General features: G+C 37.7%; 1 protein-coding gene across 1 annotated transcript; it reads left to right on the top strand.

Annotated features, from left to right (window-relative positions):
• The first annotated feature begins 8,900 nt into the window (after nucleotides 1–8,900).
• On the top strand, nucleotides 8,901–10,849 carry LOC107878999. Its single transcript, XM_047395387.1, has 4 exons — nucleotides 8,901–9,200; nucleotides 9,593–9,778; nucleotides 9,891–10,418; nucleotides 10,499–10,849. The coding sequence occupies exons 1-4, from the start codon at nucleotides 8,901–8,903 to the stop codon at nucleotides 10,847–10,849; spliced, it is 1,365 nt and encodes a 454-aa protein (XP_047251343.1).
• The last annotated feature ends 3,934 nt before the right edge of the window (nucleotides 10,850–14,783 follow it).

Raw genomic sequence — 14,783 nt, 5'->3', positions numbered from 1 at the left:
AAAAGAGTAAATGTCCAGAATGTCCCTAACTTAAAACTGTAAAAATACCGTAGGTGGTTATGAGTCGACCCCGTGACTCATGACCACAAAATATGACTCGTACCATTGAGTCGTCACCAATATAGTGAGTTAGACACCCATACACTATCCATTATATGACTCCCTGATATCCACTCCTGACTAGACCATACGACTTGTATGGTCTAGTTATATCCTAGATAGAATCCAAAGGGATTGACACTGAAAAACATACGACTTGTCACAACAACTCGTAACCTATCCTCATGGATCTTAGAGAGCTACTCATACTCAGAGCCAATTAAGTTAATAGGTTTCTGATTAAATAAAGAATCTCCCTAACGACCCATCACCATACCTAATAACACGTACCACCAAACCATAATGACAATAGAAACCTAACCATCATTCACTAGACACCTTACGAGTTGTGTCACATTACCCATACCTACACCATACTTGTATGGTGATTTGTTAAAATAAAAGTGAGCTCAAAGATCAGGAAATTTTTAAGGGCCAAAACCCAGGGTGTTTCAGCCCAACTCTCCCCTAGTTGGAAGGTCCCTAGTGTGTGTAGACATACAAACCAAAGAATACCCATATCCATACATGCATTTTTGAGGGACTCAAACCTCTCAACCTAATCAAGATGAACTAAGCACCAATTTATACAATATTGGGGACTCAAACCTCCCATTCATATATTCATTCGGGTGACTCAAACCTCCTGGTCATATAGACACCTGCACCGGCTAACATAGTTTTTAATGTTAGTCCTTCGAACTCCACTTTCACGACATGACTACATATCCCTCTTTAAAGTTTAATTAAAATATTCATTTCACATACAGAACCAGTAATCCAATTACTTACCAAAGGTATCCTATTGGTATCGTCATACCAACCCTACTTGCAAGCATATAACATGCCATAACCATTATTAATCAACTTGGGACTCAAACCCATTTGGTATTTCAAATAAATTTATGAACAACAAGGACTCCATAAACAATTTACCAATTAGTAACAATCATAGGCAATGCCTTAAAAACATAATTCATTATGTGACAAGATCATTCTCATTGATATCTTCACAAACAAGTTTAGGGCATACCATTATAAAATCCAAAAACCAACAAATTTAAGGTTAAACATGACCCATTTTGTTAAACAATAATTCCCATGAACCCACATAAGCATAACCATTATTAAAACATTTATAATCATAATTTCAACTACGAGAAAATAATACTCAACATTATACATTCAAACCCTCAACCATGGTTTTCAAAACCACCATTAATGACTCGTGAACAATCCATAAAACATATGCTTTCAGTAAGCTAACAACGAGAGAAGACTCACATGCCTAAGTTACGAAGATTAACGCAGAGAATTTTGATCTTAAATACATTAGATGACCACTTTGAAGAAACCCTAGCCCAATATTTCTTAAGAAGTTTTAGATAGAGTTTAGACAATGTTCGATCTTTTAATTTGTGTAATAGATAACCAAAAGGTGTTATACGATGTGGGATCTTGAGGGATTGGCTGGGAAATATCCAAAGTACCCCCAGATTAAAGTTATAGAAAACTCGCAAGTGGCTATGAGTCAAGCCATTGAATTATCAACACAACATACAACTCTTACCATTGAGTTTTCACCAAGACAAAAAATTGGATACCATAGACTATCCAACTTACGACACCCTAGTTCTACTCATAACTAGACCGTACGACTTATATGATCTAGTCATGACCAACACATAACATAAGGGCTTGGACACTGTACAACATACGACTGGACACTTAACCACTCGTCATATAATCATACGACTCATGAGGAGTCTCTCATAACCAGGATAAAACTTAGCCAAAAACACACTGGTTGGGTAACGACTTGGGTCCCTAGACTTGTTACCACACCATATGAATTATATGGTGAGTCGTCAACAGGGTAGTGAGCTTAAGCTCAGGAAATTTTCAAGGGTCAAAGCTTAGGGCATTTCATTCTCCCTCACTTAAGATCATTCATCCTCAAATGATGGGACAAGACATCGACTAGCATGGTTGAACTACAAACATCTCTACTCTTGCCTTAAATTAAGTTAGAAAACAAAGATGCCAAGGAAATTAATCTTTCCTTTAACATAGTCAGAAAAAAAGAAAGTTAAGAACACGCATACCTCAAGAACAAATTTCTAGAATAGGGAATAGGAACGGATACTGGGACTTCATGCCCTCCGCAGCTTCCCAAGTAGCTTCCTTAAATCTTTGGTTCTTCCTTAAAACCTTCACTAAAGTGACGTATTTCATTTTCAGATGATCAACTGGCCGATCCAAGATTCTCACTGAGACCTCCTTATAGGATAAAATCTGAAATACCAATGTTCTCTAAAGGAACAATTAACAAAGGATCACCCACGTATTACTACAACATGGACACATGGAATACCAGATAAATGGAACTCATGCTAGAGGAAAACTCCAACTCATATGTAATATTACCAACCCTTCTCAAAACCAAGTACAAAACAGTATGTCGGGGACTAAGCTTTCCTTTCTTTCATGAATGTCGGGAAAGAACCCTAGCCCAATCTTTCTAGAGAAGTTTTAGAGAGAGTTTAGAGAGTGTTTGATCTTGTAAATGATATAATGGATGACCAAAAGATGTTATAATACATGAATTCTTAAGGGCTTAGGGTGGGAAATATCTACAGTACCCTCATCTTAAAACTATAGAAAACCCGCAGGTAGTTACGAGTCAAGCCATTGAGTTGCCAACATAACATATGAATCTTACCATTAATCTCCACCAAGAAAGAAAATTAGACACCACACAATATCCAACTTATAAATCCCTAGTCCCACTCATCACTAGACCATATAACTCATATGGTATAGTCGAGACCAACACAGAACACCATGGTCTTAGACATTGGACAACATATGATTGGACCCTTAACTACTCATCACATATTTATATGACTTGTCAGGAGTCTCTCATAACCAGGACAGAACTTTGCCAATAACATACTAGATTGGTAACTACTTGGGACCCTAGACCTGTAACTATACCATATGAATCATCTGGTAAGTCATCAACAAGGTAGTGAGCTCAAGCTCAGGAAATTTTCAAGGGTCAAAGCCTAGGGCATTTCAGGTGTTCAATGGTGAGGCTGAAGAAGCCTCTCTTTATCAAGATGGTGTCTTGAGAATTAATGGCCAATTTTGTATATCAAGAATGGGTTATTAGATTATATTGATTTTAGACAAGGTTCATTGTTTTTGGTATTCCATCCATTTGGGAGTTACTAATATGTAGCATGATTTGAGGTAACATTATAGGTGGGGTGGTATAGGGAAGGATGTCATAGACTTTGTAGCTCATTACCTATGTTGCCAGCAAGTGAAGGTTGAGCATTTGAGACTTGGTGGTTTGCTTTAGATGTTAACCATTCTCGAGTGGAAATTGGAATTAATCACTATAGACTTTTTGATAGGGTTTCCTTACACTTCTTGTGGTTCGGATAGTGTTTGGGTCATCGGGGATCGATTGACCAAATATTCTTATTTAATTTTGGATTACATCTCTTTCAGTGATGAGAAGTTTGCCCATATCTATATTTATGAGATAGTTCATCTCCATGGTATGCCAGTGTCTATCATCTTGAATTAAGGTTCAATGCTCATATATCACTATTGGAAAACTTTTCAGGAGGAGCGGGGTACTTGGGTTGATCTTAGTACAACTTTTCACCCCCACACTAATAGCCAGTTAAGTAGACTATTCATGTTTTAGAGGATATTCTATGTGCTTGTGTGATGGACTTTGGAGGTCAGTGGTAGTAGCATCTAGCTTTGAAAAATTTGCGTATAATAATATCTACCATTCAAGTTTGAGATGGCGCCATTTGAGTCTTTGTATGATGGGCTTTGTCTCTCTCTATTTAGTTGGTTTGATGTTTTGGAGATTAGGCCTCGATGTATGGACTTGCTTCATTAGTCATTAGATAAAGTTTGGGTTATTTAGGATAGACTTCAAGTGGCTTAGAGTAGGCAGAAGTGCTATGCAGATCGTAGACTTCGTGCTTTGAGATTTGGTGTTAGTTATTATGTCTTTCTTCATGTTATGCCCATGAAGAGTGTGATGAGGATTGGGAAGTGGGGCATGCTTAGCCCAGGTTTATTGGACCTTTTGAGATCCTTCAGACTATTGGGGATATAGCTTATGAGTTAGTATTCACTCAAAATTTATCAGTTGCTCATCCATTTTTCATGTTTTTATACTTCAATTTTACATTCTTGACTAGTATCATGTCATTCATCGAGATTCAATCCAGTTAGATGAGTGATTATCTTTTATTGAGGTGCCTATCTCCATTCTAGCCAAGGATGTTAGATGGCAGCATTTTAGAGTTATTCTTGTGGTTTAGGTATAGTAGAGGTATCAACCTATATATAAGTCTACTTTGTAGGTCGAGTCTAATATGCATAGTAGTTATCCCCAGCTTTTTATTGATTCGAGTACTTCTATTGTCATTACTTTAAGGATGAACTAGATTCTTAGTGGTGGATGATATAATGACTTGATTTTTAGTGAATTGTGTTAAATATTTGTTTGTGTATTATTTGACTATTTTACCTCGCCTTATGGTTACCTTGGGGTTTTTTGGGGTGTGGGGATGTTGGCACAATTCCCAATGCTTTTAAGTGTGATTTATGTGAGTTTATGGTTTTTGGTGGCTTAAAAAGCCTTGCGGTTTACTTTGGTCAACATTTATTGATTTGTACGTCAGATGACAAAATAGACTATGCCAGTAGATCTAAAATATTGATTTTAGGTTGGCAACATGGTTGGTGTGGTCTTATGGCTTTTATATCACATTTCAACACTCGATTTGGAAAATTGTGAAATTGGGTCTCAAGGGTTAATTTTGTAAAAATGATGTTTTTTTCAAAAATTAGATATCGCCTTTGAGTCTATAGCATCAAATTTAATGGTGTAGCATAGTTTGTTTGCATACTAAAGAATCCGGATAAATCCTGAGGGGTCTGTGGAGACATGAAATTCTCCAAATCTCCAGCTAATGCACTCGCTTAAGCGATGCTTAGGTTGCTTAAGTGACTAGCCTTTACTGCTAAAGTGTCGCCTAAGCGACATCGGGCTCACTTAAGTGATTATTGCTTAAGTGATTGATGATGGTGAATCTACCACTCATTTTCACCTATCATTCATGCACACTACTATGATTGAAGACATGAATGAGATAACATTATGATTAAATGCACTAATTCCCACATTTTTTAGGCATACAGGTGATGAGATAGAAGGATGTGGAATTGAGCCAAAAAAGAACAAAGAGGAGAAAAAAAGTGAATAGATGAAGGACCATGTATAGAACGAAGCTCAATTACCATGATCACAGAATGAGGGTTGCGATAATAGCCAATTAAGAAGTTCAGCAACCGCGATTGCATAGATCTACCCGTGGTTACGGTAGCCACGACCGCAGCAAACCTGGTGCAATCACGACAATGCTACATTAGGCCCAGGGAAGATTATGTAATTTTTAGCATCTAACCCTAAATCCCTTAAAAGTCTATAACCTTTTCCCATTTTGGACATTTTAGATTCTTGGAACATTTTAAGTTTGAAGTTGAAACCCTAAATTGGGCAAGAATTGTAATTTGATTTGGAGACTTGGAATTTAGTAATTTCTTGAAGAATGGATTCTTTGCACAGCCCTTATGGTATATTTTTCTCTCCTTTCATCATGGGTAGCTAAATTTCATTGTCTTGGGATTATGTTGAACTAAGGTGCAATTAGTTGTGGGTTGTTATGCATTTGTGTATATGCTAGTTAGTTGATGATAGGTTCTACTATTGTTTGGTTAAATTGGTTAGGATTTATGGGTGAAATCCCCAAATTCTCAAAATGGGTTTGTGGGTGAAAACCTTAAACTTTTGAAAGATCAAATCATTCTTGAAAGAGGGGTTTGGGTGAACTTTTGGAACCCACATCATCCTTGAAAAAGGGATGTGGGAACCAAGGCAATAATAGAGAATTAGTGGGTTTAGTTTTCTAATTCTAACTATCTTCGATATAAGAGTGATTATGAAGTTGACTATACCTTGGGTACTTTCCTAGAAATAGGGATACCCAATTGAGGTATTAGGTGAATATAATTAACATACTTGTTAGGTAACCAAAAGGTTCAATAAGTGAAATTCTTGAGGTTTTGTTGACAATCTAGCCTCAAGGATCCTAGACCTAGACTACCATATTGTTAACAACTAGAATGTACATCAAATCTATACATACCCATACCTAATTTTCCCTTAGGTAGACATAATCCCAGGATTCCCTCTATACCGAAGTTAAATTACAATTGTTGTGTAGTTTGCAGAATTGAGTTACTATTGACAAACACTCTCCCAAAACCAACCCCCCTAATGTTTCGGCTTTTGACAAAACATTTTACATCTTTTTCTTAGGATAATTGTACGTTTCGAGCAACTGATGTTGTATTTAACACTAGATTTTAGTGTTTTCAGATTAAGGAGTGAGCCACAGAAGAAACTTGGAAAAATAGCATAAAAAGAACTCTGACTGGAAAAATGGCAGACCGGCAGCCATGCGATGGACCTCCAGGGCTATCGTCAAGCCAAAACAGAATGAAGGAACCATCTGAATGTTGTAATGGTCTAAGTGGTGGACCTTCAGACTTGTGACGGACCGCCAACTTGGCCTTCGGGCTTAACCAGAACTCAAGATTTTAGACGATCAAGTGATGGCTCATTCGATGGACCGCCAATCTAGCGATGGTCCGCTAACATATCCGTCAGACCTAAATAGAACCTGACATTTTAGGACCATCAGTGATGGCCCATGCGATGGACCGCCAGTCTTTCAATGGGCCGCCGTCTTGACTGTCAATTTGGACGCAGTTTTCTGAGTTTAAATTTTAAATCCTCTGTACCTGGGAACATATAAATACCCAGTTTTAGGTTTTATTTCATATCTTTTATCATATTTTTTCAACTATGAACATCATTGTAAGAAGTACTCTCTGAGAAATAGCTAGAATTGTGGATCTAAGCATATTATTAATATTTTCTCTTAAAGATTCAAGAACAAATCTTGGATTCCTTGTAAGTATTTTCTGAAACTATTTATGAGAAATAAAATGACTCTTTTTTGTTCTTCTATGGAAATGTGTGGCTAACCTCCCATAACTAGAGTTATGGGAGCCTTGATGTGAAAAGCTGATTGAGATTGTTAAAATATTTGATTTCCATGATTAACTATATTTTTATAAACCCTTTTTCATAATAATAACCTTTCTCAATTGCAAACTTCAAGGGTGAACCCAAGAACATCGCTTGTTCCATTAGAAAAGTGTTTGTTGGGAAAAGAAGTGATTTACATGGAATCTAGAGGTGGTAACCTTTGGTTTATGGGTTGATGCCTTAACAGGATTAACCCACATGAGAGAGTAATTGGATAAGTTAATGTATTCTTTAAGTTTGAGAGAATTGAAGAATAATCTACTCATTTAGGTTGAAAAACAAATGGTTAAATCATAGGATTCAATAACTCTTGTAATTATAGTTGTTAATTGGAAATTCAAAATAATTCACAACCCTAACTGCCTGGACATCTTGATTACCATAACTCTAGTTTGTCTATTTCCATTGAATTACTATTTTCATTAAGAATCACTATTTTGAACAATCTTTGTTACAAACAAAGAGATAACACTTACAAACTTAAACTCCATTTTTATTGGAACCTTCGATCAATAGTTTAGTAAAAATCACAATACTTAGTGAACAAAGTATTCCCTGTGGGATTCGACCCCAACCTAGTTGATTTATTTATTGACAACGATCGCTTACTCGCTTACAAGAGAGGTGTAATTTGGGCGTATTAAATTTTGGCGCCATTACCGAGGAATACGTTTGTCAATTAAGCTTGTGTTTGTTAATTGACTTACTTTTATTTGTTATTTTAGTTAATTGTAAGGTAATTATTATCTATGCTAAGAACACAGAGGTCAGGTGAACCGTTATTATTAGTACATCAGGAACCTCACCTAATTGGCAGAATGGCAGACCCAAAGATGCTGAAAGACTAGCCGCCTTGGCTAGAGCTCAGCTTAATCAACCAAATGACTGCCAACCAACACATCATCCAAATCCTGATGATGATGATTTGGGAGATGATGACTTGTTGGATTCTATCAACCCAAGGCGTGTAGAGAATGTAGCTGCACCAGTGAATCGCAATGTAAATAGGAATCGTCCCTTCAGAGTAAGGCAGGATTGCCAACCTGTACAGTTTGATCTTAATGATGATAAGGATGGAATGGATGGAGCAGGTGCAAGTGGAGCTATTATTCCTCTACCTTTAGCACCCAGAGCTAAGTTCAATATTACCAGCACGATGATTCAACTCTTCCATCTTAAGGGGTTGTTTGGTGGTCTTCTAGGAGATGATCTTAACATGCATTTAGTGAACTTTTTCACCATTTTCAAGTCTTTTGATCACCCAGGAGTGGGCCAGAATGCCATTCAATTTCACTTATTTCTGTTGTCTTTTTCTGGGGAGGCAAAACTATGGCTTTATGGGCTGACTCCCGATTCTATAACAAACTGGAGGCCGTTGAAAGTGGCTTTCCTAGAAAGGCTCTTTCCACCTTCCAGGAGGGTATAATTGAGGGATGAAATCAGTAACTTTCAGCAACTTCCAATTGAAGCTCTTCACGAGACCTGGAAGAGGTTTAAAAAGAAGCTGATGTAATGCTCAAATCATAATATGACTGATATCCATTTGATAGACTCTCATAGGGCCTTAAACTCTATTACAAAGCCAGTCATGGATAATGCTGCAGGAGGATCATTTGTGGATCTCATTTTTCCAGAAGCCTCAAAAATGCTCAATAGGATGACTAAGCAAAGTAGAGCTTGGAATACCAGGGATTCTGTGGTATCAATCCCTACTGTTTCTATTGGTATGACTATAGAGCAATACAAGAAAAAGGAGGAACAAGATCAGTATATGGCACATTTGAAGATATGGGTGGATTTGCTGACTAAACATTTATTATTTGGAAAAATGGAAACGGTAAAAGTTATTGCATCCCAAGGCAAAGATGACTCTGATTTGGAAGAAGAGGTGAACTATCTAAATAATCAGAGGGTTTCTTAGGAAATAGCCAAGGAAATCAAAGTCGGAACTATTACGACAAAGCTGGTTACAAGGATAGGGACAAGGGAATTAGAAGAACAAAAATGATAGGAGTGGACTATATTTACCTCCTAAAAGCCGAGATAATGTTGTAACAAGCTCAAGAAAAATGTCCATAGAGGACATGATGGAGAAGATATTAAAGGGGTTTGTCTTTCGTGAGTCAGTTGGTAACTTCACACTCAACTTCTATCAAATAGTTGAAGTAGCAAATGAGCCAACTCTCAGCATCATTGAATCAGAGAAAAATTAGAACATTGCCAAGTGATACAGTTCAGAATCCTCATAATGATGGCTCTTGTATGGCAGTTACCACATAGAGAGGTAAGGTATTACCAGGCCCTTCTATGGGAAAATCTATGATTGAAGATATGATCAAAAAAGATATTGAACATGAAGAAAGTTATCCAGTGGAGCCTGAGAAATTGGATGGTATTGGTATCCCTTCTAATCATCAACAGATTGATGAGTTAGAAAGAGAAAAAAACAAGGAGAAGAAAGTAGTGGTAAAAAGTAGTGGTAACTACTCTCCTAAAACCACTGCCTCTCTTTCCTCATAGAGTGAAGAAGAATGACGATGATACAAAGTTTAGTAAATATATGGCAATGTTGAAGCAGTTGACTGTGAATGTGCTTTTGGTGAAGGAACTTGAGCAGATGCCAGGATATGCTAAATTTAAGAAGTATCTTGTGATGAATAAGATAGAAGTAAGCTATGAACTAGTGGTTAATATACACCATTGTAGTGCTATTTCTACAAGATCCTTGATGCAAAAGAAGGCAGACCCAAGAGCAATCACCATTCTTTGTACTATTGGGTCTCTTGACTTTGATAAGGCCTCATATGATCTTGGAGCGAGCATTAATCTAATGTCGCTAGATATTTATAAGAATTTAGGTTTGGGGGATCCTACACCCACAAACATACAACTTGTGATGGCAGATAAATCAGTGAAGCGGCCTGTGGGAATATTATATGATGTTCTAGTAAAGGTGGATAGTTTTATATTTCTTGCAAACTTTGTTATTCTAAAATGTGAGGTGGATTTTGAGGTGCCCATAATCTTGGGTCGACCTTTTTTTGCAACCAAAAATGTGCTTATTGATTTGCGAGCTAATGAGCTCCTGTTTAGGCTAAATGATAAAGTAGTTCAATTTGATATTTGCCAATCTATGAAGCAACATAAGGATATGAGTTTGGTCTCTATGTTTATGTTTATTATAAGGATGAGCAGGAGGTACCGATAGAGGAGAAATTTGTTGTGGAGCCCTTAAATGCAGTTCTAATAAATTTTGATAGTGAAGGAATTGAAGAGTATGAGGAGACTATTTGTGCTTTTATGTCATACTCTTATGCTCCCAAGAAGCTTGATCTGGATCTTAAAAATTGCCCAACACCACCGACTAAGCCGTCTATTGAGGAGCCACCAGTGTTGAAGTTAAAGAAATTTCTAGGGCATCTTCAATACGTGTTTTTAGGTAGTGGAAACATGTTACCTATGATTATTGTGGCTGATTTGGGTGAGCAGGAGGTGGAGGCACTTATTTCAGTGCTTAAAGTTACAAAAGGGAGATAGGGTAGACTATTACAGATATTATTAGCATTCCTCCAGGTATTTGCACTCATAAAATTAAGTTGGAGGAAGACTACATGCCAATAATTAAGAACCATCTCTGTCTTAACCCACCTATGCAAAAGGTGGTTAAGAAGGAGATTATCAAATGGCTTAATACAGGAGTGGTATATCCTATTTTTGATAGTAAATCAGAAAGCCCTATCCAATGTATGCCCAAGAAAGGGAGCATGACCGTTGTACCAAATGTGAAGAATGAGTTGATCCCACTTAGACCTGTGATTGGGTGGAGAGTTCATATGGACTATCGAAAGCTCAACTCATGGACATTGAAGGACCACTTCCCACTGCCTTTTATGGATCGGATGCTTGATTTATTGGTGGTAAAAGGTTGGTATTATTTTTTGGATGGGTATTCTGGTTATAATTAGATTTCTATAGCCCCAGAGGATTAAGAGAAGATTACATTCACTTGCTCGTATGGTATTTTGCTTTCAAGTGGATGCTATTTTGTTTATGTAATGCACCTGCAACCTTTCAACGGTGCATAATGTCTATTTTCTCAGATATGGTTGAAGACACCTTGGAGATGTTTATGGATGATTTTTGTATGGTAGGTGATTCATTTGAGATTTTTTTGGTGAATCTTATTAGAGCCTTGCAGTGGTGTGAAGAGTTTAACCTTGTACTTACTTGGGAAAAATTCCACTTCATGGTGAAGGAGGGCATTGTCCTTCGCCATAAAATTTGAGCCAAGGGGATTGAGTTTGATCGAGCTAAGGTCAAGGTTATTGAGAAGCTACAACCTCTCATTTTAGTAAAGGGGGTGCATAGTTTCCTTGGTCACGCGGGCTTCTATTGGAGATTTATAAAGGACTTCTCAAAAATTACAAATCCACTTTGCAAAATTTTGGAGAAGGAGGCTAAGTTTAACTTTGATAATGATTGCTTGAAGGCCCTTGAATCCCTTAAAGGGAATCTAGTTGACGCTCTGATTATTATGGCACCGGATTGGTCAATACCATTTAAGATTATGTGTGATGCAACCGGTGTTGCACTTGGGGCTGTACTTAGCCAAAAGAAAGATAAATTATTTCATCCTATCTACTATGAAAGCAAGGCACTGAATGGATTCCAAAAGAACTACATCGTCACTGAACATGAACTTCTTACAGTGGTCTATGCTTTTGAGAAGTTCCAGGCATTTTTGCTAGGAACAAAGGTGGTGGTCCATACTGACCACGCAGCCTTAAGATATTTGATGGCGAAAAAAATATGAAGACAAGGTTGATTAGATGGGTTCTGCTACTTTAGGAATTTCACTTTGAAGTCAAAGATTGAAAGGATTGTGAAAATCAAGTAGCAAACCACTTGTCTAGACTTGAGGTAGATCAAGCAGCCAGAGATGAGCTTGAGATAAATGATGCATTTTCGGATTAGGAAATCTTGACTGCTGTATTGGAGAAGATACCTTAGTATACAGATTCTGCAAATTATGTAGTGAACGAGGTAATTCTAGAGAATCTTTCTTTTTATCAAAGAAAGAAGTTTTTCCATGATGTGACACATTAGTTCTAGGATGAGTCGTATCTATTTTGGCAATGTGATGATAATATCATAAGGAGGTGTATACCAGAAGTAGACATGTTGAGTGTCTTGGAAGCATGTCATGCTTCCCCGGTTGGAAGTCACCATGTAGGTGATCATACTGCTAGAAAGGTACTACAGAGTAGCTACTATTGGCCAACTTTATTCAAGGATGCTTAAGAGTTCGTAAGAAGATATGACCAATGTCAGAGGCAGGGGTCAATCTCCAAGCGCCATGAGATGCCTTTGTCAAAAATAATAGAAGTAGAATTGTTTGACATCTGGGCATTGATTTCATTAGGCTTTTTGTGAGCTCATATGGGATGAAATACATATGGGAGATCATATCCAAATGGGTTGAGGCCATCGCTTTGGATGATAATGAAGGGAAGAGAGTGGTTGCATTTCTTAAAAGGAACTTTTTATCTCGATTTGGGGTGCTATGCACCATTATAAGCGACGGTGGATCTCACTTTTGCAACCGAGTGTTTAGAGCTGCCTTAGAAAAGTACGGTGTTAAGCAACATAAAAGAGTAACTCCATACCACCCATAAACTAGTAGGCAAGTGGAGATCTCGAATAGAGAGATGACATCCATACTTGCTAAAACATTGACTGCTAGCAAATAAGACTGGTCTAGGAATATTGATGATGTCTTATAGACATACAGAATAGCTTTCAAGACACCCATCGCCATGTCACTGTATCAATTAGTTTATGGCAAGGCATGTCATTTACCAATTGAATTGTAGCATAAGGCGTTGTGGGCACTTAAGAGGATAAATTTGCATTGAAGTGAGGTAACACAACTGAGATTGGGATAGCTAAATGAGATGAATGAGTTTTGTCTTGGTACATATAAAAGGGCAGATATTTACAAAGAGAAGATGAAGAATTACCATGATCGGAGGATTGCAAAAAGAGAATTTCAAAAGGACGATTTGGTGTTTCTCTTTCACTCCAGACTGAAGTTGTTTCCAGGTAATCTTAAATCAAAATGGTCAGGCCCATTCTTAGTTAATCAAGTCTACCCGTCGGAAGTAGTTGAACTTGCAAATAAAGATGGAAGTGTCTTCAAAGTGAATGGGCAACTACTGAAGTCATATATCGGTCCAATAGACTCGTTAAAGTGCTTAGCTATTATCTATCTTGATGAAGTCTGAGTAATCGAGATAACTACATCGTGTCTCAATATTAAATTAGATGCTAGTGGGAGGCAACCCACAAGGTTTTATTATAAGCATAGCTAATGTTTATTCGATATTTTTGTGTATTTTTGATGCATTTGTGAAGTATGAAGATTGAGAATGCAGAAAAAAAGGAATTTCACGATTGAAAGGGGGTCGACAGAGAGACTGATGAACCATCGAAGGATGATGGACTGCCATACCAACCATTGCAATGAAGCACTGTTGCTCAGTTTCTGGTAAGCTGCGACGGCAAACCTAGCAGACCGTCGCAAACCTGACGGACCGTCAAGTCAGTCGTTAATGTAACCCTAGTTTTAGGTCAGGTTGGGTTAAATCTAAAGCTTATGTAAGCCACCCACACTTGACCCAATGCTTTTAAAGAGATAAAATAGGGCGATTATATATGTTGCAACCTCTTCAAATTCTAAAAAAGAGAGTGAGAGTAGCACCAATAGTACTAGTTCGAACCCTGATGAGGCAAGGTTTAATACATCTCATCCCAAGCTAGTTGAGGTTGAAACTGAGGCTACTAATATGGAGGTACAAAATAAAACGGCTGATATGGAAACTGAACCTGGGGATGCCAATGTGATTAAGCGTAAAGATCCTCAAATAAGGGATGCAATCAGATGGCAACTCGAGGGAGCAAGAGATAAGTTCTATGATGGACTGGCATCGACAGCAAATAGAGAAATCAAAAGACCATTCTCTCAGGAGTGCCAGATAGTGACAACTAAGCTACATGAGTATCTTAAATTGGAACGTCGGTTTAAAGAGTATGAGTTGGCCTGGATAAGCAAGCCACCTTATTCATATCAGTCGAATCTGGTAAGGGAATTCTTTGCTAATTATTTGGGGCTGATAGAGAAGGATTATCCCAAGAGGACAAAGCTTTTAGAATTTCCAAACATGGAGTCAGTCCCAGTCCAAAGATTCAACATCAACATCTCAGCCCGAAAAATCAATAGGATACTGTTTGGACCTAATTACGAAGCTCCACCTGCTGTTCTTGATCTTGAATACCGGCTAACCTCCACATCTACTCAGAGACCTTAGTTGGCTGGGTTGTTGACTGATGATGATAATCCCTTCGGGGCAACAAACCTACATGAGCGCATAGGGAAGTCCTTCCTTAGCTTCAGAGCTAAATTTTGGTGGTT

The sequence above is a fragment of the Capsicum annuum genome, chromosome 8 (genome assembly GCF_002878395.1).
Source record: "Capsicum annuum cultivar UCD-10X-F1 chromosome 8, UCD10Xv1.1, whole genome shotgun sequence".
In the NCBI taxonomy this organism is placed as follows: Eukaryota; Viridiplantae; Streptophyta; class Magnoliopsida; order Solanales; family Solanaceae; genus Capsicum; species Capsicum annuum.
The sequence above is the reverse complement of the archived record's forward strand: the minus strand, read 5'-3'. Positions and strand labels throughout refer to the sequence as shown.